The sequence below is a fragment of the Lissotriton helveticus genome, chromosome 1_1, assembly GCF_964261635.1.
Source record: "Lissotriton helveticus chromosome 1_1, aLisHel1.1, whole genome shotgun sequence".
Lineage (NCBI taxonomy): Eukaryota > Metazoa > Chordata > Amphibia > Caudata > Salamandridae > Lissotriton > Lissotriton helveticus.
This window is the reverse complement of record NC_136057.1, coordinates 392,012,627-392,038,735: the sequence shown is the minus strand read 5'-3', so window position 1 is coordinate 392,038,735 and position 26,109 is coordinate 392,012,627. Positions and strand designations below refer to the sequence as shown.

At 43.7% G+C, this 26,109-nt stretch overlaps 1 protein-coding gene across 1 annotated transcript in view; it reads left to right on the top strand.

The window, feature by feature from the left end:
- LOC144809859 (differentially expressed in FDCP 6 homolog) overlaps positions 1 to 25,447 on the top strand; it is a 469,730-nt gene extending 444,283 nt beyond the window's left edge. The window contains exon 12 of the mRNA XM_078673746.1: positions 24,107 to 25,447. Coding sequence (XP_078529872.1) covers positions 24,107 to 24,363 — 257 coding nt within the window. The 3' untranslated portion in view covers positions 24,364 to 25,447. The remainder of the gene's footprint in view (positions 1 to 24,106) is intronic.
- Positions 25,448 to 26,109: the final 662 nt, after the last annotated feature.

Sequence of the window (26,109 nt, the reverse complement as noted above, 5' to 3'; positions counted from 1 at the left end):
GAGGCCCTCCGAGGCTGGAGTAGGCTGGGCTGGGCCCACCCTCCTTAGTACATTTTTTGTAATATTAATTTGTTTGGTATATGGAATTTTTTTTTTATTTCTACAGCCTTTATGCCACAGAAACGGCCTTGATTTAAGCCGTGTTTTGTAACCCCCCTATTGTTTTATTGTAGCTAGGGATTCTCAATTTGGGGTACGGCCATTGTGCTATTTATTTTTGTCTGGTTTTTAACATCACTGTTTCTAGGTGCTCCTAGTGGTGATCTATACGTTCTAAAATGACGGCTAAAAAATTAAGATCTGGGCGTGTATTAGTGGGTAGGACTTGCTCTAAGACAAAATCTAACCCTCTACGAAATAAAGATACCTCCATTTTACAGCTTAAGGGAAAATGTCAATTATACAGTTTATGGGAAAGGGGAAAGGATAAGGTTCAGACGGGGGGTTTAAAGCCAGAAGAAACTAATGGTAATGGTATAGAGGAAGGTAACCCTAAAACTAAAGGATATAGCAATCAGGTTGATGCTATTGCTTTGGTACATTCAGAAAAAAAATGGTCTCCAAAATAGAGTTGGGTGGTTCTTTAGATCCCCCTAACCTACAGAGGCAATTAAAGCATGTTTTAGGGGTTTAAGCAAAAATAACATTGTGCCTCCACATGGTGTTACTACCAAATCTACAGAGGTGCCAGTGCATAACTCCCCTTCTTTCCCTGAGGAAGGCATAAATGTCTCCCCTGGTTTGTCTCCTCCTTTGGTTACTACTGGTAATGATTTCACCCTACCTGATATAGAAACAGAGCTTCATAAGAGACAACCTGACTCTGAACTCAACTTAGTTTTAGATCAAACCAACATTCAAAATGTAGTAGCAACCCCAGGCCTGCAACTATATAGCAGTACTCCCTCGAATAAATCACAATTTTTCATATCCCAGGTAAATTTTTCATCAAGTCCTACTTTCAATATGATTGACACTCATCCCAATCCCCCCATTAGGCCCGATAATCAAATCTCCGACTCTTTAATCTCTTTAGAACATCTACTATCTTCTATCTTATTACTATTAGAAAAATTTGTTGGGGGCTCGGACTGTGTGTTAGAAACGGTAACGCAGATACTTAGGGTATTATTAAATAGTAAACAGGGGATCGATTCTAGTTTACACCATGGGCCATCCTTTCTAGATGCGAAATCAAGTAAAGATAAGAAGTCTGAAAATGAGTCTGAAAGCGTCTTTCAAGCCTTAGATTTAGTCCAAAATGAACAAGATAAGAATTCTCAACATATAGATGGAAAGAAAGTAGCTGTTATCCCGGGGAATACCCCGGTAGGTATATTAAAAGCAGCTGCAGCTAACTGCATCTCCGAAGTTGACCAAGAAATAGAAATCCTGTCTGACCCTGAAAAAAGGCTAGATAAGGAACTATTTCCTATATTTAAATTACATATAAATGAAGAGAAAGAGGATACTTTGGACCCCTCAAATGAAGGAAAAAAGGCAGTAATAGGAATACAAAAAAAGCATAGAGGGAAAAAGAGGAAACCGATTCGTAGATTCGCAAAAAAAAGACAGAGGAAAATTAATTTTGATGATAATCCAGATACTTACATTGAAAAAAACCTCCCCCAAGATTCTTTGCTTAACTTATCTCAAGATCTAATTGGGCAAATACAATCTGATCAAGTAAATATGACTACTGAATCAATGGGGCTGTCTAACAGCTACCATTCTGTCGAACAGATAAATCCCTCCAATACCTTATTATCAGCTCTTAATCCTTTAGCTAAGCCTTTTTCTGACATGATTGAAACTGAAAGGGTTTCTAAACGGTTAAATGCAACTTCTGAAAAGGAAAGTGTAGATACCGTTTTTCTAGATTTTATACAATTTTTTTATACGGATCTTATTATAAACAGATCTGTACTCCTCAATTGCTTTCGGGAGATTGAAACTTTAAAATTGATTCAAACTAACGATATAGACGTAGTTTCTATCCTGAAATCTGAGGTTGGGAAGATAGCAAGGGTTAGATTTTACTCTAAACTTGTAGTAAACCATATTTTACAATGGTCTGAAGGACTACAAAGTAGGGGGATTGATGTTATTCCTTTCTTTGTGGTACCTCGCAACGAAAGACTTATAAATTTGCCTCCACTCCCTGTTGTAACTTTAGACAATACAGCCTGATCCTCAAAAATTGATGAATTAAAAATGTGTTTCTCGAAAAACGAAAGGTATGTGATTTACAAAAACCCCCTTCCTTGTCAACCAAATTTGGTAGAAGAAAGTCTTAAATGGATTTGGTTACCGGTGTTTTGTCAAGTAAATCTACCCCTATTCCTAAACCGTATTCCTATCTTTAACACTGATTTAAAAATAATTTCATGTAATACAGCTGGAATAAAAAACAGTCCTGAAAAATTACTATACTTGCATACACTAGAACCTGACATGATTTGTCTCCAGGAGACTTGGGTTGATGAGAAATTTTTTGTGGTAAAGGACTATTATGTGTTGGACGGCAGTGCCATTCCCTCTAGGAGAGGCCATGCCAAGGGCGGAGTAGCTTGCTTACTCTCCAATAAGATAAGATGGAACTTTGTCCATTATTTAGACTCTAATAATTTGTTTCAGGCAATAACATTGTCAAATCTTGTTATTGATGATCCACGAAAATCACTGGTATTGATAAATGCTTACATTCCTCCAGATGCTTGTTTTAATGTAGGTCTAAAGAAGGTCTTTTCCTTCATTCAAAATCTTTTAGACTCTGAATTCCCCCCTCACATATTGTTATTAGGGGATTTTAATTGTAAAATTTCTAATTGCAGCCTAGAGTTGTTTCGGAATAAGCTTAAGGAGGAATCATTACAGATACCGCAAGCTTTATTCCCTGGTAACATCAAGACCAACAAGAGAGGGAAATTATTACTGGAGGAATTATTGGAGGTAGATAGCATTATAATAAATGGAAGGCTCCCCTCTGATATTCCGGCAAATTTTACACATAAATCTAACAATAGCGAATCTATTCTTGATTACGTGGTAGTGGGTAGTACTTCCTTCTATCTCCTGAAAGATTTGTCAGTATTCAACACAGAACTTAGCGACCATAGGGTACTTGCCATTACTGTAAACCTAAACCCACCCGCGACGGATACGTGGCTCATAAATAGTGAACTGGTAAATTTTGGAGCCAATTCCGGGAGATGTTACTGGAATTTTAAGGCTATTGGGGGCATGGCGAGTATCTTGGAGGCTGCTGTGGAGAATTTGGCTCAATGGGATGGACGTGAATTAATATGTTTTGCTGATTTTTTGAATGAAGTAATTTCTATCGCAAAAAAACCTTCCCCTATAAAAAAATTTAAAGTAATTCCTAGTTGTCTTCGGCTTCTTAATGTTGAAATAAATAAATTGGTAAGGGAGCAATATCTCTTATATACCCCCGAAAGATATCATAGAATAGTCCTATTAAGAAGAAGGAGAAGTAGGATGAAGGCTAAATTAAAAAGGGGGAAAGAAGATACCTTATGGATTAATCTACGGGAGGCGGCACATAAGGGTCAAGCTAGGATATTTTGGTCAATAATTGGGAGGGTTGTGGATTAAGATCTAGACCTCTACCAATGCCCATTGAAGAGCAAATCTGGGTTGGGTACATTGAGAAGTTATATGCCCGTAATGGTTGGGTCCCTGAAAACGATAGAACACATGTGGACAACTCTCCTTACGGACCTCCGTCCGAGAAGGACATTGAACTAGCCATCAAGGGCTTGCGCTCCTCTGGTGCAATGGGTCCGGATGAGCTTCCTATCTCGGTCATAAAACAACATAGTAAGATGTGGAGTAAAATTCTTTTCCCAGTCTTTAACTTCTGTTTCTCTTGTAAAACCGTTCTCCCTTCTTGGAGGGGGAGTATACTAGTCCCGCTCTACAAGAAAGGAGCCCGTGATGTGCCACAAAATTACCGCCAAATTGCCCTTTTGGATGCCATAGGCAAGGTTTTTTCAAAATGCCTCCTTAAATCGATTAACGACTGGTTGTCCAAAGATGAAATTTTGCCCTTTGAGCAGACTGGGTTTAAGCAAAGACATAGTACTTTAGACAACTTGACGGCATTGCAGGTCATAACAGAGAAATATGTCAAGGTTCGTGGAGGGAGCGTTTATGGCGCCTTCATAGATTTCTCCACAGCATTTGATAAAGTAGATCGATCTTTGCTGTGGAGGAAGTTATTAAATCTAGGTATGCCGTCCACTCTCCTGGAGTTAATACGAGCTTTGCATTCGGATACCTGGTGTAGAGTACTGTTAGGTGGGGAAAGAGGTCTTTCGCAAGTAATTACTACAGCTAATGGGTTAAAACAAGGCTGTTTATTGGCCCCTCTATTGTTTTCCCTCTACATAGCGGATCTTCCCCTTGTCTTGTCTGCAAGTGAAGGAATAGCTCCGGTCTTGGGGGGTGTCCCAATTGTTTGTTTATTGTATGCAGACAATATATTAATCCTAGATTTAACACCTAAAGTTCTAAATAATCGTCTGCATGCTCTTTATAAATATGCGGAGCCACACCATCTGAAGATAAATGTCTCAAAAAGCAAAGTAATGTGCATGACGGGTAGGAAAAAGTTGAAATATGTTAACTTCCCATGGTCAGTGGGAGGACAAAGATTAGAAGTGGTACAATCTTATGTCTTCCTCGGAAAAGTTGTTACTGGTAACCTAAGCGAGAAGGCTCACATAGCTATCAACACACGGAAAGCAATTGTCCAAGGCAAAAGTCTAGTCTCACTCTATAAGGCTACTGGCAGAAGGCACTTTGCTATTTTGTTAGAGGTATATCGAGCTAAAATTCCAGCTTCACTACTTTATGGCACGGAAATAGTTGATTTAAAAACATGGGGTTTTTTAAACTCTACGGAAGGCAAAATTCTGCGCAGTCTAACCACGGTTAATACTGCGAGCTCTACAGCCGCACTTAGACTGGAATTCGGCCTACGTAGTAGTTGGGTTCAGGGTTTAGCGGGGATAGTGCGCTGGGTTTTTAATCTTGCAAGGGGAGATTCAGGTACTTTAAGATATCTTATAAAAACTGAGTTGTTAGGAAATTTTAAAGAATATTCGTTAATTGTAAAAAACTTTAGAACTGCAGTTGATCTTTTGCAACTTGATGAAGCGGTTCTATTTACTTTATCTACATATCAGCTGAAGTCCATCTTAAAGTTGGCCTCTTGGGAATTAAGCTTTAGGTTGGATAGGGAAGCACGTACCTTGAAGAAAGGCGTCTATCTGGCTATTGATACCTGCCTAATGAGAAAAGCCCAACCATACGTCACCTGGAATCTCCCCCATGGAGTACGGCGATTCTTGTTTTTATTGAGGCAGGATTTACTTCCTTTGAACTTTCTTGTGTCCAGATGGTACGGCTCCTCAGCTTTATGTGATCTTTGTAACAACTCAACTCAAGATATTAATCATGTCCTCTTTGTGTGCCCGGCTCTACTTGCGCATAGGCGCAAGTGGTTGAGACCTATCTGTCTCCAATTAAGCATTTTCTCAGCTACTTCTCTTTTAGATGCCATTTATAACCCCCCCAATGAAATGTTTTGCTGTAAAAATTTTAACTTTTTCAAAAGTTTCTTAGCTTTATACTAAAAGGTTTGAAATGTTAAATTTTATTCTGTATTTTATCTATGATTGTATGTAATTGCATCTGATTTTTCAATCTTTTATGTGGATCTCATTTGAGTTCCGAAATCAGAAATAAATAAACTTGAAACTTGATGAAACGTTTATGATGTGGATTACGAGGTCCCAGTAAGAATTCTCGTAAACCAATGCCATCTTTAAGCAAAGATTAGTGTTGTTTTATTGCCGGAAGTGTAGAGTTCTGCAGCCACTCAAGGCATAGTTACCTACACTATAAGTTGTTATTATCCCTGGATTTTGTCTTTGGATATATCTTGGATCTGGCCGAGTTACTGGGAACCCTTTTATCTTGTTCAGGAATCTATCTTGACAGTTATTCGTGTCTGTGGGCCAGATTAACCATTTTTTCCATTCAGGATTTGTTCTGTTCTGTTGTAAAATATAGTTTACGTCTACCTCCTCACCTGAAGTTAAATTACTAATAGGTGTGGGCTTAGGTATGGACAGTTTGTTTAAATCTTTTATCTTAGCAATGCCAAGACAAGATGCCTGTTGAACAGTGTCATTTAAAAACATCATTTGTTCTGGGATGATGCAGGCTCTGAACAATGCTTCTAAACCTTGTACCTGCCAGTCCTTTGTGCCCCAAACAGTTTTTGTCTCAATGTTGTCTTTCCAAAAGTCAAAGCTAAGGTGGACAATTGAGCATAAAAAGCCGCAGAATACATTTGTTTGGTATTTGTCAACATACTTTTCATGCCTGTCTTATTAACATTTTTAAAGTAAAAACTTTCTGCGTTTGTAACATTAAAACCTGTAAAATATGGAATTTTTTTAATAAATGTTTTAGAACTACCTTTTGGAGGTGTTGGGCAATGTTCCCATTGATTATAAGTTAAAACATTTCTAGGGTTTGCAGATTTATGCAACCAATGATGGCCAAAATGATTAAAACAATACATTTCTTCATAATTTGATGAACCTTCTAAGTACTCAAGGTTTTGTAAATTTAGCTGACATTTCTAAGTCTGTCATCATATTATTAACAGTTTCAAAGTCCCAATCATCAGAAAATGTGCTGGGTGAAACGAAGTCACTCAAGGAAACCTTAAATTGGTGTGAAATTTTCCGCAGCTCGACCGGGCCATTAATGTCATAATCAGTTGTATCCCAAGCTATTCCACCAGGTAGAGGAACCGCTGAGATGTTCACTGATGAGATGATTTGTGTGGCTTCAGGAGCAAGTTGATGTTCTTACTTGCTGTGTCCATTCTAATGTGTTTTCCATCTATCAGCTTTCCCAAACTTAAAACCTGAATGAGCCATAGCAGTAGATAAAATACACCTAATCCAATCCAAAATTCAACCCATGGTGAAGCCAGATATGTTTTTGCAAGCTCTTGACCAAGTTCCGTTAATTTTTCCTTGAAAGTTTTATTTGCTGGCGTAGTTTCAGGTTCACTGGGATCCTCAGAAAAGTTATCAAAGTTGATAAAATAGCCAGAGGCAGTTCTGTCAATAGTCGGTATTGCATCCGGATTCTCTGAAATCGCTGGAGTTGCTTGTTCCCTTGACATGTTTGTATAGTCAGATGCTACTTCATTGTAGACGGAAGTTTCTTGACAAACTGTTATTTGGGTTTCAATAGGCACATGTTCCATGGCTTTGTTGCATAGTCCTTCTTTTCTCACTTTAGAAAAAGACTGGTGATGAGTCTTTCAGTTTGAACCTCTTGGATAGTAGCAAGATTTGGTTGTCTGCTACATCTTGGGAGCCCACTGGGCCTACTACTTATTATCGGCCACATGGTGTGGTTTTACCAGGTCAATTGATACAGACCAGTTCTCCTTTTTTCCAGCAAGGGGCGGCAGTAGCACTGTTCTTGATCCGTGGATTGCTAGTACAGGTACTGGTTTTCTGTAAGAAAGCCCAAATTCCTTCTTATCCGCTATTTTCTCCCTGACCAGATCCTCAATCTTTGGGATCCAGACAGGTCTTGCGGGGACAGGTGGTTTTTCTTCAGTGGTCGTTGGCTTTTCACTGGTGTTGCTTAGGCTTCTTCTTATTTCATTTAAGTCCTGTAAAACTGCCAAACGATCTTTGATAGCAAAGGGTTTTTGTTCCACCACTGAAGTGTGACAATCGAGATCTTCAACCAACATTCTAGTACCAAAAAGGATTTCATATGGAGTGATTCCACCCAGAGAATTTCTTGGCAGGTTATTAAGACTATGTTGGATATTTATTAGATGTTTGACCCACCCATCACCCGAACCTAATACCCTAGCTGTTATAGATTGCTTTATGTCACGGTTTTTTCTCTCCACAACCGAATTTCCCTCAGGATGGAATGGACTCGAAAATCGCAATGCAACGCCCAAGCTGGCCATGGCCTCCTTGTAATTCCTAGAGCTAAAAGGCGGACCCTGGTCAGAATGTACCATGCCAATTGCGTATGTGCCGATAAAGATTCGCAAATCTTTTATAACAGTTCGGGCATCAGCCGAGCGCTGAGGCCACATCCAAATGAATCTTGTGCATGAATCCACTGCGACCATGATATATTTATAGTTGCCATCCCTTTGTAAGGGACCACAATGGTCCAGGTAAACACACGCTAGTGGTTTATCTGAAATCAGAAGGGGTGTCTGCGCCGGGCGTTTCACTGTTGAAACTTTCATTTTCAGGCGGATTTCACATTCCAAAACATAGTTTATGGTTTGTTTCCGCATGCACGGCCACCAGTATCGCTGTTTTGATAATCAAACTGTGGCAGAAATACCTGCGTGTGCAGAGGCAAGCCCTTCATGTGCTGCTGAGATTAGTCCTAACCTGTGTTCCATATTTGGGATTGCTCTATCTCCCACTTTAGGGATTCGAGCAAACAGAACATTATTTGCATCAGTTATATATGAGTACTTGAGTGGATAGCCTTTTCGTAGTGTTTTACCACTGTCTTTTATTGAAGCAGGGACTGCTTGTATTATTTCGCTATCTATTTTCATTTTTTGAATGAGTAATTGCAGCTACGGAAGAAGTTTGCACAGCTGCCTTCGCGCCTTCATCAGCCAATGAATTTCCTTCAACGTGAACGCCATCACCCTGATGACTCAGTGTATGGATCACGTGAGTCTTTTGTAGTTCTTTCTGCAAAAGAACTACTTGTTCCCAAAGTATTTTATGCTTGATTGTGCCACCTTTTGTGTCTTTAAAACCATTTTGAACCCAGTTCTGCAGATATTCATTGTAAGACTGGACGCAGTAATACGAATCGCACACTATAAGTGTGGGCATTTTGCGATCGGTATTTTCAAGCGCCATCTCGAAAGCCTGTAGTTCAGCTCGCTGAGCTGTACAGTCTCCTAGTGATTGTGTTTTTGTGACCATGGGTCGGAATTTACCATCGCGCCAGCGACCTTTAACAATCGCGCACGCAGCACTATAAGCTTGTTTACCCCCAATTGCGGGCTGAGCTGATCCGTTTGTATATATTTTACAGCCGTAATGTTCTAGAGGTAGAATTTCAGTAGGCAGAGGACATTCTTGTTCGTATTGGAGAAATTCTTGTGTCTTCAAGTAAGGGTCAAAAACGTATTCAACGTCTATTGCAGCAAGCGAATTAACCCATTGTATCCATCTTGGATGTAGAGCTTTTGCATTTGGAATGCTAGCCTTTGTCACTGCCTCCAAGGCAGGTACAGGTGTAACGACTTTTATGCGTTTACCCTGTGCGAGGGCTCTCTCCTTTGCTACAGCCGTCTGAACCGCTGTCAGAATTTTTTCTGTTGAAGTGAATTTCATTTCAGCTTGTGTGTACAAGTGTGATTTGTAAGCTATTGGTACCTTTTCACCTTCATTAAAGGTTAGGTATGTGAATCCGCATCTCCCTGGGATGATTCGGATGACAAGGTTGCGTACATTGTCACGTGTTTGTAAGTGTGTTGTTGCCAACATGTCCGTTTGTACTGAACGCAAAATTTCTGTGTGTTTTTGAGTCCGATTAGTAGGTTTGATTAGTTCGTAAAGAGGTTTAACCCTTTCTGCGTAATTCAGAATGTAAGGGCCAGATGTAGGTAATTTTATTTTACCACTTCTTAAATACCGAATCATACCGATTCGGTATTTAAGAAGTGGTAAAATAGAGGGGGGGAGATGTAGGTATTACAGATTCGGTAAATACCGAATCGTTAAGATTCGGTATTTACCGATTCTGTAAATACCGATTCGGTAATGCCCATTGATTCCTATGGGCATTGAAGCCCATAGGAATCAATGGGCATTACCAAATCCGTATTTACCGATTTGGTAAATACCGATTTCAGCAAGGGTGCAGGGGGTGTCACAGGTGTGCATGCACAGATGTGCATTCACACCTGAATTCGGTATTTTACCACCCAATTGGATTGGGTGGTAAAACACCGAATTCTGAAGGCCTGTAGCACTGTGAACAGTGCTACCTACATCTGGGTTTTACCAAATCGGTAAAATTACCGATTCGGTATTTTACAGATTCGGTAAATTTACCGTTTTGTTAAATTTACAGAATCTGTAAAATATTGGCCCCTACATCTCGAAAACCAATTACCGGTCGGTAACGGACGAAATCGGCCGTTACCGACCGGTAATTGGCGACCTACATCTGGCCCTAGGTTCTTCTGAAGTTTAGGAATCCTAAAATTGACTACATTTTTCTGCGATTTTGGAGGTTGGAGCGCTTTTGCCTTCACTTAAAAGTTCGTATCCTAAGAATAGGACGTTGAGGTGGGCAATTCTTGATTTTTTTAAAGTTGAATTTATACCCTTCAGAGGCGGATCCAAGCATTATGGTGTTCACCCTGGTCAAGTGCCTGTCCAAATCATCGTCTGTAAGATAGATGTCATCGACATACGATAATGCCTCATCATCGTACGTTTGTAGTTACTCTGGCTGAAAATAATCCAGGACTGTTTTTGAATCCCTGGGGGAGATGACAAAAGTGTTGTTGTGTCCCCATTATTGAGAAAGCGGTCAAGTACCTGCTTTCAGGTGCAATGTTTTGACAGAAGAAACCGTTTGAAATATCTAATGTAGTTTTATATTTCTTGCAAACGATGTTATTCATTAGTGCTGCACTGTGTGAATTTTGTACTGCAAAAGTTTTGCAACAAGAGTTTAAATGTCTGTAATCCAAAACTAGACGATATGTTTCGTCTGGTTTGGAGACAGTAGGTTGATTTTTGATTTTTTAACTGGATGTTATGGTGAGGAGAGTCCTCATCCCATCCCATATGATTTTTATATAATGCTGGAGCCTGGGCCACAGCCCATTTTCTGGCATAGGTGTATTTTTTTACGAATCGGAATATGATTTGAGAAGGCTGGCATAATGATCTCTTCGCCATGTGGGCACTCCCTGACAAATTCAGGTGGCCAGTCTTTATCAGCCAGAAGGATGTCATAACCCTTAGATATTTTTTCCCAAAAGAGTGCTTTTATTTTTCTAGTTATATCCCCCTCTATCCTGAGTGTTACTTCATATAACTTATGTGGTACACTAACTCTGGTGTCAGCATTTTCAACCTGAATGCATTCATTCAGATCCACTGTCTCCAGATGATCTTTCAGGATCCTGCGAGCTATGGTGACCTCTGCTGCGCTGTCCAGCATTGTCTGGGCCCACTCCCCGTTCTTGAGTTATGTCCTCAAGATCCTCGGCATGTCTGATTTTAATCGTCTTTGGACTTCACGCGTTCTTCTTTGTGTTCTGATCGTCCTCTTCTTTCAGATTTCTGCGAGGAAGTCTGAAAGGTACGAGAGGCTCGTGTATCAGTATCTTGATATCTATCAGGTTTTCTTAAATTATCCCTATTTCTAAGGTTATATCTCTTTTCAGAGTGCTCCTTTTGATGAGATCTACCTCTGGACTGAGAGTGCTTCTCTTTAGGAAGTGGCTGTCTACTATTTTCCCATTTCTTTTTAGGAGTAGTTAGATTATTCTTGATGAAAACTTTTTCAGGATTTTCTGTTAGTTCGGGCTCTACTGGTTTCCCTCCCAAACTATCTCTTCCTAGTTCTTCATAGGATTTTCAATAATTCTGGCAAGTTCATACGGTTGCTCAGTAATATCGAGTTCTTTTAATTTTTGGCGGATTGCCACGGATGCTGCTTCACCTTTAATGTTAGCTAATAGGATAGCTGAGACCTGTTTGAAATCTTTCAGTAATTTCATACCAAGATTCAAAGCTGGTTCTGGACCGTATTCATTTTGAATCTGTCTCAGAACATCTGGTATTACCGCCATAGACGGGACACCGTGTGTTTTTGTGTAAATTGAAGCAAAAACTGTACCCCAAGTGGGGTGCCGCTCGAGACAGTCTTGTCAGCTGGGGAAATTGCAGCACGCTACAGGAGTAGCCTTATCAGTTCCTACCTTCCAGGAGCCTTGGGCGGAGTGACAGTGTTCCCGGAGGTTGGCCGCAGAGGAGGTGAGAGGCACGGCGAGCGGGACTGCGAGGACCAGCATTCCTGCTGAACATCGCCAGCTGGTTCCTCTTCCCGCCGGCGCCGCGCCCCCTCCCAGTGCCACGCCCCCCGCCTGAGTGTATTTCACCTATCGCGGCCCCGCTGCGCGGGAGCCGCTCGAGACAGTCTTGTCAGCTGGGGAAATTGCAGCACGCTACAGGAGTAGCCTTATCAGTTCCTACCTTCCAGGAGCCTTGGGCGGAGTGACAGTGTTCCCGGAGGTTGGCCGCAGAGGAGGTGAGAGGCACGGCGAGCGGGACTGCGAGGACCAGCATTCCTGCTGAACATCGCCAGCTGGTTCCTCTTCCCGCCCGCGCCGCGCCCCCTCCCAGTGCCACGCCCCCCTGCTATTCATAAGAGCCCTTGGTCACGCGCATCGCGGGACGCGCGCGGGGCGGTCCCCGGGGCGAAGACCGGGCAAAGAGCGGGCCGTTTTAGGCCGTTAGAGGCCGGGAGAGACCGGACCGGGCCTCCCCTCTGACGTCTTGTCTGTCCCAAGTCTCTGCCCTTGCCTTTATTAGCCTGCTCCCCCCGATTTTTCCCTCCCCATGGCTGCCAGAGTATCTAGGAGTAAGTCTGCTCAACAGTGCTCTAGTACACTTGAAATTTTTTTTCCCAAGGCCAGTGCTGCGGTTAAGAAAGGTCACACAGTGCCGGACACTCTGCCTGAGGTGAACACTGAAAATGTGTCTGTGGGCCCTTCGGACTCCTCTTCAATTGATGTTAGTACTCCAATACCCCTTCACAATACCCATCTTTCACTTTTGGACAGCATTGACGAGACAATTGAGTCAGTCCTCCAACAACTCAGGACCCCGTCAAACTTATCAAGGGATAGTGAGTCCTTGCGTCCTTCCGGGGTGGTGGAGACCACTCCCTATGTGAATTGTGTGGAAATGACCGAGTCGTTGGTTGGGGGCCAAGTTGTAGTGCCAACGGAACCCGTAGGTTGCAGAGTGGACCATCCGCCGAAAAGGAAAAGGTCAAGGGAGCTAACAGGGGCAAAAAGGGCTAAAGTGGACATATCCAATCCAATACTGGATGCCAGCACGGATATTTCGGCATCTCCTGATATTACTTCCCCGGGTCTCGGGTCTGGTCAAACAGGCTCGCCATTTGTCACAGTTGTACCAGGGTGCTCTGGGCCATTTATATTTGGGGGACCTCCACCTAATATCACAGATGCTCTAATTAGTTCACTTACGGACATTTTTAAGAATCTATTGGAACCCCTATCTGTAAAATTGGACTCTATAGATGCTAGACTCATAGCTATAGAAAATGCACACTATAGAAATAGTCCTAGCGGGGGGTTGGGCTCAAGCGCACAGATGGCTCCTCGAGAACCTGTGGGGAATGGACCTTCTACTGTTGAAACAAGCACACAGGCCCAGATTGGGGCTCAACACAGTATTACAGGTAGTCATGTCCCCCTACTGCCCCCTTCACAAACCCGTAGGCCCCCTGTCCCTGCACCTAGAAGATCCAAGCCACCGACACCACCCCAACCAATGAGTGAGGGGTGTGCTACCAATGAATATACTGGTCGTCCTATTAGCTCTAATACTAGGCGTAGGGCGGTTAACCTGCCCCCTGAGGCAGTGCCCTATACAGCGATTATGGTGGGAGTTCCTGAGCTCACTGGCGACACCAGAGAGCTACAGGACTCACTTCGCAATAAGGTAATCAGCTGGCTTAACATTAACAGGCCCCTCCCTCCTAACATCAAAGGAGATGTGTTGATGGTTAGAAGGATCCCATGGATCGGAGTCACCCCCAAGAATAGGGATGGGGACTGTGTTATAATCAGCTTTAAAAGCCCACTGGTTGCTCCTTATATCTGCAACTGGCTGGTAAGGCCGGATAAGTCCAACATAGATTTAGTATCCCTCTCACACTTCTACCCAAATGTCTCTAATTTAGTTGTGGGGAGGGAACAGAGCTGGACTAGAGTGGGCTTCGCAATTGATGGCTCACGGTACAGACCCAAGCATAATACACTTCCCGTTCATGGCAATTTCATTCACCAGAACAGATTTTCCTGCCTGGACCAAGTAGATTGACCACAATGGGGAGATACACTACAACACTCAGGAAAATCCCCCCTTGGGGTTCCAGATAGGGGGGAGGGTATACCTCATCCCGCAAATGACAAAAAGATCAAGGTCTCTCTCAATGAGGGGGGGACCTTTTTGGGAAGCATCCCAGTACAAGCTGAGGAATCATCAAGCACACGCATTGCTTCTACATTGCAACCAGTGGAGCTTGTTGTATTACCCATCCCGTCGTCCACCATAACCGGGTTGGGTGATCCGGCTAAGCATGCACATGACATCTCGCCCGTATTAAGTGAAGTAGGTTCGCAACCTCAATGCTCAGGGTTGAGTATTCTCTCTTGGAACGTGGCAGGCATTATAAATAAGGTAGGCACCCCGGAGTGGGAAACCCTGGTTAACAAAAGTGATATCCTCCTTTTCCAGGAGACGTGGGCAAGGGAACCACTGTCTAGGAGGGGGTACAATATTTCTGAAATCCCGGCAAAGTGGAATGGGAGGGGGAGACCTTCGGGCGGTCTAGCAATCTGGGTGGCAAGTCACATTGGGTGCCAGGTGGAAAGGATGGACACACTCTCACAGGACATTCAGTGTGTGCTCCTCAGATGGCCCGGCAAAAGAACTTGGGCCATTGTTAATGTTTATTCACGACCAGTCGCTGTGGGCAATGAATCCTCTACCCTAGTCGAACTCTCATCTTTTCTAGGACAACTGCCAGGTGACCTGAAAATAGTGATGGGAGGGGACTTCAATTGCCACTTTGAACCCCTGGAGGGTCTAATGGAGGGTCCCTTCACAGCCGAGGATGATCACTGGGGAGTTCCACCCTCCTCCTCACCTCACCCCAAAGCTTGGTCTCCGTTGGCAATACAACTTACTTCCCTCACTTTGAACTTTGCTTTGAGGGCGTGCAATGGGCGCACCCCTTCCGACACTCCATCGGTGTGCACATTCAACAGAAAGGGTCATGAGTCAAGGCTGGACTACATATTCATAGATATCTCCCTGTGGTCTAAAGTTCATGACTTTAGAGTGGTACCGCGAACAGATAGTGACCACAATTCCCTTTTGCTGGAGATCCAGCATCCAGCCCCTGCAGCAGGGCTGACAACTACTGACACCGGAGTTGACCAGGGGGATATACTCCTTACTACAAGCAGGCGTCGGGTGAAATGGGGGAAGTTGGTTGACAAAGAAGATGCTATTAACAAGTTATATGGCATAGCACTCCCCAGGTTCCAGGAGGTGGATGCTCTCGTTAACCAACTAAGACCCTCTGACTACAATGAGAGACTATCTGGCATCCACCAGGCCTTGGTCAGGGACCTTGCAGATGTTTTCAACCCGGTGGTGCCCCTAAGAAGGAAAGTGACGCGTACCGCGACTTGGTACACCTCTACTTGCAGGAAAACTAAATCTGAGCTACTGTCCGCCATTAAAGAAGGTAGTGACAAGGAGAGGGTTGTAGCCCTTAGGAGGGAGTACAAGTTAGCATTAGCCAGCGCAAGGGCAGAGTGGGACTGGAACCATTGGCACGAACTGATTGAAGCCCTGAAATCCAAAGACTCTAGAAAATTCTGGGCCCTGGTTAATAACGGAGCAGGGGATCTTATATCCGCAGTAGTACCCAATATTACCCCCTCTATTTGGGAGGCCCACTTCGGAGCATTATACCAAGAAACCACTCTATGGCCCGAAGGGATGGCGGCGGAGTTCCCCTGTCCTCCAGATATGGCCCTGGAATTTTCCTTAGGTGAGGTGAAGATAGCACTGGAGCGCTTGGCGCTGGGGAAGGCACCGGGGCTGGACAAGCTACCCGGTGATTTGTTTAGACACCATCCTGACATCTGGGGCCCGTACCTTCTTATCCTTTTTAATGCTATATTAGGAGGTATGGCAGTCCCTCCTTCCTGGTTAGGGGCCGAAATAGTGCCGATCCATAAGAAAGGGTCCCCTCTGAGTCCGGCAAACTACAGGCCAATTAGCCTTATAGATGTCCCCCAAAAGCTTTTTGCGCGTCTCATATTGAACCATCTATTAGACTGGGTAGAGGATAACGACATCATGAGTCCCTTGCAGGCTGGCTTCAGGAAAAACGCGTCGACCATGGACCAGATCTTCCGCCTTGTCCTCCTCTACTGGAAGACGGTGAGGATCGAGGGGGGAAGATTGTACATGGTCTTCGTGGATCTGAGGTCAGCCTTTGACCTAGTCCCGCGCAGGAAACTGTGGGAGGTGCTGGAAAAGCTAGGAGTTCCCCCCCAGCTACTTAACATCTTAGCAAGGCTGCATGAGAACAACTATGCGCAGGTCAGGTGTGGGAGAGATGGCAATTTATCATCCAGGTTCCCCGTCCGTCGAGGGGTGAGGCAGGGTTGTGTCTTGGCACCAACCCTGTTTTGTTTATTTATTAACAATGTCATCTCTCACCTGGAAAATGTCAAGAACAACGACGCCCCATGTTTGGCAGGCAGGAGGGTACCGGCAATTATGTTTGCCGATGACACCCTCCTCCTTTCCAAATCTCCCATGGGGATCCAGAGGATCCTGGATGGATTTGGTCTTTTCTGTCGTCAGCACGGGTTGGAGGTGAACACAGAGAAGACTAAGTTTATGATCTTTAATCCACCTACTAAAACCAGGCCCAATCCCACCCTGGGGACTGTCAGCCTTGAGAGGGTGTCTACCTTCATATATCTGGGGGTAACTTTGCAGGAAAATTTATCTTGGGACCGCCAGATAGTACGATCTAGGGTTAAACTGTCCCAACTGTCGGGCGCAATTTTGAAGGTGGCCAATACTTCTTCCTTCAAGCCCATAAGTCCGGCCCTTGAAACTTATAGGTCCCAGGCCAACGCAGCGGCCATGTATGGCAGTGAGTTGTGGGGGCATAAAGCGGTGAAGGACTTATCAACAGTTGAAAACAGTTTCCTAAGGCGCCTATTGGCTCTCCCACGTGCCACGCCACTTCTGCCCTTGAGAATGGACATGGGTCTCTCCCCTATTGCAGAGGAGCTTGTGTCAAAGCCAGTGAAGTTCTGGCACAGGCTCTGGTCTACGAATGAACTTCATCATTATAGGGAGGATCTTACCCACGTCATGAGCTTCAACTGCAGTGGTAAAATCCCCTGGCTTGCCTTTGTGAAAAACGAACTGATTGCCATGAATCTCCGCGACCTCTGGGAGGACCCTGCGCAAGGCTGTCAATCAATCTCGCGCAAAGCCCTGTCACAAATTTTTAAAGATAGGTCCCTTGCACATTTGATGGACGCTCAAAACAGCGGCACCCTTACCCTGCGATTTTTAGAATCCAAAAATTCATATGCTTTTGAACCTTTTATGGATTTTATCTTCCCTATCCTGGCGAGGAAACTGTTTGTTCAATGGAGGCTTGGCACACTCCCTATTAATTCATACACATGCAAGTGGACCAACGGGGACGACAAAACATGTCCCTGCTGTAACAGCCACTTGGAAGATGATCTCCACATTTTGTTTGTGTGCCCCGCTTATCAAAGGCCCAGGAAACATTGGATAGCGCCAGTATGCTAGAACCTAGGTTTCAGAGAGTATGCACAGGCATACAGGATCCTCAAAACCAGTACCCTAGGCCATATTGTGTTCGCTGTTTCCAAATTTCTTATGGCAATATGGTTGATTAGAAAGAAAAAAACCTCTGAAGCCTCCTGAACTTTTTAGCGTTTTTAATTCTTTCCCCGCTGGGCGAGTGAATTTTATTTTATGTATTTTTATTGATAAAAAAATGTATTTTATTGCATGTAATGCCTTGTATTGCATCTTTTATGGTCTATATGGCCGAAATAAAGAATTTTTGGATTGGATTGGATTGGTACCCCAAGTGTCACAGTCCTCCACGTGTGGTGCAATCCCCATTGGTAAACAGATTGTTAGTATTCTATAGGGAAAGACTGCCTCTATTTGAGTAATTTTCTGGGCTAACCAGAATGGAATTTGTTCCCTTTTTGCAGGCAACTTACCGATTACTGACTGTATAGTCTGTTGTCTGTTGTCTGATTTTGTTTGTGTTCCCCTGATGAGGGGTGCGCTGTGGAATTCTTATAGAAGGTTGGACTGTTAAAGTCCGCATGACATATTGTACCAATTGTCTTATGTATTTTAATTAATTGTTTTAGCTGAGCTAACAGTTCTACATCTGACATTCTTTCAATGTTAGGATGTGGTGTATAGCTGGCTAGTATCGGCCATGTAGCTCCTGGTCTACCTAGTGGACCGAGCCTGGTAATGTGATTTTGATGTTGTAGGGCGCCTTTAAACCAGAGCTGATGCTCTTGGTGAGTTAGTAGAATTTCAATGTCCTCGAAAGGAACGTATTCCGCTGGATTTTCCTCTATCTTATAGAAGTGGAACACATGTGTTGTTGGATTTGCTTGTGGAAAGACAATCCATGAATTGAATAACTCTGTCTGCCGATATTCATGTGCCTCTATGACAAATATGACTCTACCACCTCTTGCTGATAGGCTATTTTCTATAAACTTTATAGCTATGGTTTTCCTTACGTTTTCCGGGATGATTATAGCATCCACGTCTTCTTCATTAAACCCTGTGGTGTCAAGACCTGGTCGATGATTTCCCGATCCACCGGCTACGGTGTTGTCGTTATTCGACATTGTTTAATGAAAGTTTGCAGAGCAAGTTTCAAGGAAACAAAGATAAGGTGCACAATATTTTGGAACACTGTATCCTTCAAAGTTGAATAAATCAAAAACTAATACACAGGATTTTCGTCCTACTCAGTTATGGTGGATATTTTATCCGTTGACCCACTTCAGACGTCTATTGGAGTATTTTATGGGAAAAGGGGTCTCTGTGAAAAGCACGACTGAGTTACTCTAGTATCTAGCGTTAAATTAGTGCCTTACCAAACGTTGGGTGCCATGTAGTGTAGTTCCTATATTCCCAACAGGCTCTGCGCATTGGAATAATGTATCCTATAGTTCAGACGTAGGACTGAGGTCGACTAGGTCTCTATCAAATATATTAGACTTAATTGTGAGGGCCAGCTATCTTAGAGGTCACTAGAAACTTTCTCGAATTCACAAGAAGGGATTAGTTTCTGACAACCGCATAAACATAACAACTTTGTTGCCCAAAGATAAAACTGATCTTCAGAGCCTTGGAAACAATAGATAGATATTTCACTTAGTCAATCGTGCATGCTTCGTTTCACCAGAGGTGCAGAGAAATAGATAGACGGGCGTGTTCAATAAAAAGGTTTTACTGAACAGTCTTCTTTCTCAAGCATAAGAAATGAACTGCTACAATCGTAATACTGGTTGTAAAATATAATGCATACAGTATAAAGAGTAGAATAAAATAATACTGTAAGAGCATTGTATGGTTCCTAAACCATAGCTAAATCCATACATAAATAACAGAGGCTAAAAGTACTCAACTGGTGCTTCTAAAATACGCCTACCCCGATGTATCTAACCTAAGCTTAGTACAAGGGAAGAAGTAAGTGAGGTGTAGCATAAATGTAGTATTCTTTTGCCAAGAATCTGTCCAAGATTTCGCTGAGGTTCTAATCCGCTCCGTACCTTAGTTTGGAATGAAGAAGGTCAGGCTCAGGAATATATTTCCTAGCAACCCGCAAGGGTAGCTTGGAAACACTGGAGCTGGATTTCTGGCAGGAGAAAAGACAGCGTCTCTCAGTGCGTCTGCTGGAGGGTCGGCTTCCTTCGGCACTTGCTGTAGCAGGATGCGTCGGGCAAGTAGATAGTCGAACTGCTCCAAACCACCGCATGTTTGCTAAGGCAAGTGTGGGCATATTTATACCTTGAAGTTGCTGAGTTTGGCGTAAAGGTGGACATAATAACGTCATTAAAGTCTCTCAGTTCTTTGAAAACTCCATGAGTTCTTGGACAAGTCAGTTCTCGATCAAGGGAAAGTCCCTAGCTGCTGAATACCGAGTTTTCCAAGAAATCGTTGTAGATTTTCTAATCTAGTGGAAGTAGCCCTGCCGTATTTGGACTGCATGAACTATGACTAAATATGGTTATGATTCTTATGCCTATATAAGGACATAGTGATTTATATCTATATAAGGGCATGAATCGGGAAATTTACAATAGTATCCTAAAATGGTTCACAATAAGCCCCACCATGTTTAATGTGTTTATGGCGCCTCTGGCGGAACACTGTGGCACTAAAGTAATATCTTACGCAGATGATACGCAGCTATTTTTCACCTGCGAAAAGGATATGCTCTTGCATGGGACCATGATAAACACCTGCTTGTCTAAGGTGTTCACCTGGTTTAAACAGAATCAACTGTTGTGTAATTCTGAAAAGTCAGAAATCATTTCTTTGGGACACAACCTGAGTGAGGAATGGCGCAATTGGTGGCCACAGAATATGTCTCCCCCTGCTAATTTAGCTACCACCGTCAAAAACCTTGGGGTGAAATTGGATTTGGACATATCCATGAAGTCTCAGGCTGAAGCAGTGGCTGGCACATGCTTTGCCTACTGTATATGCTGCGTAATTTCCTACCACTTCTCCAAATCACTCATAAGAAAACAGTGGTCCAAGCATTGATTGTCTCCCGCCTCGATTATGTGAATGTCCTGTATTTAGGTCTCACTGACTATCTTCTGGGTCGATTACCGGTGGTGCAAAATGCAGCGGCAAGAGCCTTACTTATGGTCGGCTCCAGGACGCACATGACCCCACATCTGAAGTCCCTACACCGGCTTCCAGTGTGTAAGAGAACACATTTTAAAGCCCTCATATTGGCCTTTTAGGTCTTTCTCAACACGGGGCCTCATACTTGAGGTACCGAATACAGCAGTATGCTCCACCTAGAAATCTGAGGTTGTCCACCCAGTAGCTTTCAATTGTTCAGAGTTTTTCTCGTTCCCATGAGGGTGGACGTTCCTTTCAGGTGGCAGCCTCTCGACTCTGGAACAGCCTGCCTCCATCTTTACGCCAGGTTCAGGATCTTCTCAGCTTCAGACGTTTTTTCACAATAAGCAGCAGATATCTGTGTGCCGGTATTGCTCTGTCACTGGTTCTCTTCTCTCAGCGCCAGGACACTCCTGGGAGTAGCGCGCGCTTTACAAGTGCCCAGTAAGATAACATAACAGTATACACCTGTAGATGGAACAAGTTTGTGGCATGGTGCCAGAAAAGGCTGTGGATCCCCTTTCTGCCCCTCTCTCTGATGTTCTCTTCTTTATACTTTTTGGCCCAGCAGGGCTCTGCACTGGGCACTCTTAAAGGCTATCTTGCAGCTATTTCTGCTTTCCTTCTGCTACCAGATCAGCCCTCTTTATTTACGCATCTCTTTCCTCCATCTTCTTTCATAATGCCCAAGTGGGACTTGAATTGTGTTCTAACCTATCTTATGTGTTTCCTTCTTTTGAGCCCCTTCACAACTATCCTCTCAGGCTTCTCATCCTGAAAACTGCCTTACTTGTTGCCATCACCTTTGCTCGCAGGGTGAGAGAGCTTCAGGCTCTATCTTCCAAGCCCCTTTTCTTCTCTGTGCATCCGGACAAAGTGGTGCTTAGGACAAGGCCCTTGTTCCTATCTGAAGTGGTTACACCATTTCACGTAGGACAAACAATCACTTTGCCCACCTTTTTCCCACCTCCGCAAGGAAGAAGATAGACTACACTGTTTGGATCATTAACGTGCACAGTTCTTCTACCTTGACTGCACAAAAGATTTCTGGGTGGACGATCAACTCTTAGTTGGCTACGTAGGTGCCAAGAAAAGCTGGGCTGTTCAAAAGCCTACCATTTTTCAATGGGTTGTCCTTTGTATTAAACTATTTTACACTTTAGCGAAAAAGGAACTTCCAGTGGGGCTGCTTGTTCATTTTACTAGGGCTACGGCAGCAACCACTGCATTGGCATGTGGAGTTACCCTTCTTGACATCTGTCAAGCGACCACATGGGTATCTTTGCACATGTTCACCAGACATTACTGCCTGAACGGTCCGGAGGGACGGCTATTTTGCCCTTCTGTCCTCCAGGACTTTCTGCTGTGAACTTAGTTCACAGTCACTCCTCCAGGGATGGTATTGCTGGGGTATCTAGTCTAAGGTAAGGAATCTAGAACTGTCTCTTTCAGACATATGTTTTTTATTGATTCCTTACAGCCCCACCCATCCTCTCCGCTCTGTGAACTGACTGCTAGGGTTAGGGACACCCTTGCAGGGCCCTAGTTGTGAGGCACCAGTGATCAGTGTCTTTCATGGAGCTGCTCTTCTGGAGTGGAAAGTCGTGTCAGAACTGATGTCATCGTGCAGGGGGGGCATCTAGGTAGGCACTGCGACGTCATCCCGGCGACCACGACGACGGACATAGAGTTGACTGACGCCACCCACCGACGCCCAAGGGTACTGCTAAGAAAAAATTCTCCGGATCCTGTCTGACGCCTGGGGGTAATTCTAAAGTCAGGAATCTATAACTAACATATGTCTCTTACAGATACATCTTTACTGAAGGTAAGTAACTTGTTCTTCAATGTGGGGATCTGTCCATTTGAAGAAACCTCATGACCCTCTACATTTCCACTTAGCCTGAGCAGGGCCGGACTGGCCGTAGCGGGCACCGGGCGTTTCCCTGGGGCTGGTTTTGGGCCCCTGGCGGCCGTTTTTGTTACCAGGTCGGATTTTGCAGCATAGCTGCAATATCGGCCCCTGCAACAAAATCGGCCAAAAGCGGCCCTGGCAAACAGCTAGACCGCACCCTCAACCCCCGTGGCGGCCAGCTAGGCACTTTCCCAGGGCCGGTTTTGGTTCCCAGTCTGGCCCTAAGCCTGAGGCCTTAACGTCCTGAAAATAACCGCAAATTGGAGCAGGGTCTTTAATCTTAAAGGCCGGCGAATTAATGTGAGTTACAAAATCCTCCATAACTAATCGAATTGAGTAAATCAGAGCTCATTAAACCGTCCTGCAGAACCCGCCTCTTGGAGGGGCACCATTCATTGCCACAAAATAGCACACAATGCAGCAAAGGGAATACTTTACACTAAAAAGTATTTTTTTCATTTTTATCTCCATTGGTGCTTTAGTTATTGCAGACATTGAAATGTAAACATTTGGCCTTTATCACTAGTTTACTGTTACAAATGCGACTGGTTTCACAGCGAGTGGCAAGAGCTGAACTATTATGTTGTTCCTCACTCAGAGGATTATTGGCAAACCATCTCCTTAATAGCCTTTTAAGCAAAGTGCACCTCTTTTGGTGTGTCGCCATGGGACCCAGAAAATCCATCAATTAAATACAAGGAAAAAGAGCATATGGTCACACACAAGCAAATCAGCAATCTCTAAAAAAAAAATTAAGAAAAAATTCAAGCACTGCATCATTGGAGGTTCGCCCCGGATAGACTGTTTGATAGCGATTTTGTTGGGTACTCTCTTTGTGCATAAGCCTTATTTTTTACTTGTAGCAATGGAAATTTGTTCTAGTTGAAGCCGATGTTGCTTTAAGAGCAGGTAATTAGGAGGAGGGAAGGCAATTTGTTGCCAATGCCTTTGGATTAGGCACTATTTTTATTTTGGAAATCTGAAGGGATTGGGAGGTGACAAGACTTTGGAAGGACATTTCATCTTGAGTTATTTTACAGAGCCACAGTGCTCATACTGGAGAAAAAGCAGTGCCCTGTGTTGAAAATAGTAGCAGGAGATAGACAAATGCGATGAACCGATTGGCTGTTGAAAATCATGTCTAGATGTTTGGCTGGCTTAAACTAGTTGTCAGTTTCCTCTTCAGTTGTTTATCTTTTATGTTAAATGTGCTGTCTTGAAACGGATATTAAAAGCCTTAAAAGGAAAATCTGCATAACACACTCAGAATCACCTTTCTCTTGTTTCTTTTATTTTCAATGTATACCATCAGGCAGCCAAGCTAACCAGGACATTGTGTCACATCGTAAAGATGGCATTTTCATCAGAAACAAGCCCAACAGCAATCAGCCATCCGGGGCAAAAAGTCCACCTCCACAGCCAGAGACCAAGGTTGGTGCCAGTCAGCTCTTGGGGACAGGAAATCCAGCACAGAAACCGGAATTTGGGAGCAGCATCAGTTATCCCTCTAGGAAAGGAAGTTCTCCTGAGCAATCTGAGAACAGACAGGGGCAATGGAACTGTGATTGAGTCCTAGGAGCCCGAAGACTGGTCAAAATAAGAATGTATGTCAATGGTTTCTGAATGGGAGAGACCACGGAAAGGAACTCCCAAAAAGCTGATGGGTAAAATTTTACACCTGTTCCAGTTGCCCTCAAAAGGTTTGACACAGACAATGCTCTGTGGAGAAGAGGTAATCTCAGTGGACTATGACTGTACTTCATTAGGAGACATGTTTTCTATTTGAAATTCAAGGTCCATATCTGTGGCGGCATGGCCTACATTACCAAGATCTTCAGTGGATTGAAATGACTGATACATTTTCCGACATTGAGAGCACAAACAGGAAAAAGAGTCAGAATGTTGTGCTATCTCCTTCCAAGCAGCCAACACCATATCAGCTTCCTAGTGATATCCACACAGCTGCTGTTTATCTTTTTATATTCAGAAACAATTTACCTTAACAGTTGCCACTTCCAACACTCCTTTCACCATTAGGCAGTATCTGGGGTTGTGTTGTTTGTTTTTTAAAGCAATGCTACATTTGCCTTCCAGTACTTTGCCATTAACCATGGGGGCTGAATTTGTGTTGGGGATTCAGAAACAATAATGTCATGGCCCTCTGAAGGGTAAGACTGAAAGCGCAGGTACTGGTTTACATCTAACACCGTGTGATGTTGGGAAGACCATTTACGACATCTGTGTGGTGTGTTTTAGATACAAGGTCCTACAACTGCCATGGTATAGAAAGCCAATAAAGAACCCAATAAAACCAAGAATTGGCCAACCAGAATCTACAACGCGTTCCTTGAGTGTTGCTCATCAACATGGCACCTGGACAGGGGGAGTGTTACATTGGTCCTGGCATCCGCAGTGATGACACTATGTCAGGTTCTATCCAATGAAAAGGAAAACCCGCCCTCCTGTTCTGCCTTCTTTTTCAACTAAGAACAGCAAACACAGTCTGTACACAGAGCTTCTGCCTGTTGGTTCGTAGGTGTTTAACACAATGATGAAGGCAGTGGTTATTGCTGGGCGTAAAGAATTTGATCCTGGGTAAATCTGCACCATGTCAATCTACACAATTGTGAAAATATAATCAATATGTTCCGAACACTTTTGTTTGTTGCAATATTATTGTATGTATGTGTTTTTTTTGGTAATTAATTTGAGAAGTTTAAGCCAGGGTTCCCCGTAGAGGTCCATTACAGGCCCACGAAGCGCTGGTAATGAGAGCTCGTAAACCCTCAAAATAGGCACTCGAGGCACACAGACCACACCAGAATGTTAACATAAGCGTCCTTCACTTTCTTAATAGATGGAGGCAAGGTTTAACTCGAAGGGGCGTGGGAGATGATAGCGGTGCAATCTTGCAGGCGTATAATATATTCTATGTAGAAACTTCCAATGGATAGTGTAAAGGCGGCTACTCGAGACAATGCAACCCACCTGCTGATAGCAAAACGTTCATTGCCCATCCATGATTGGCTCACCCAGCTCCCATCCGGCACGAGCCGGCCCGCCTGCCTGCCAGACAGGGTGCCTCCAGTTGAGCCGCACGGTATAGATGGGAGACAAAGTTTTTCAGATTTGTGGTCTTGAGTAGTGTGTGTGGTGTGTCAAGTATAGGGGGTTCCTTCCAAAAATCAGGGGTGACAGCCTTAATGTTGTGCCGCAATCGGATATAGAGAAATATATCCAAAGGGGTCGGCACCTCGTTGGCATATAACGCTTTTTGGGAGACAAACGGCCCTTCCAGGTAAAGATCGCCCGACG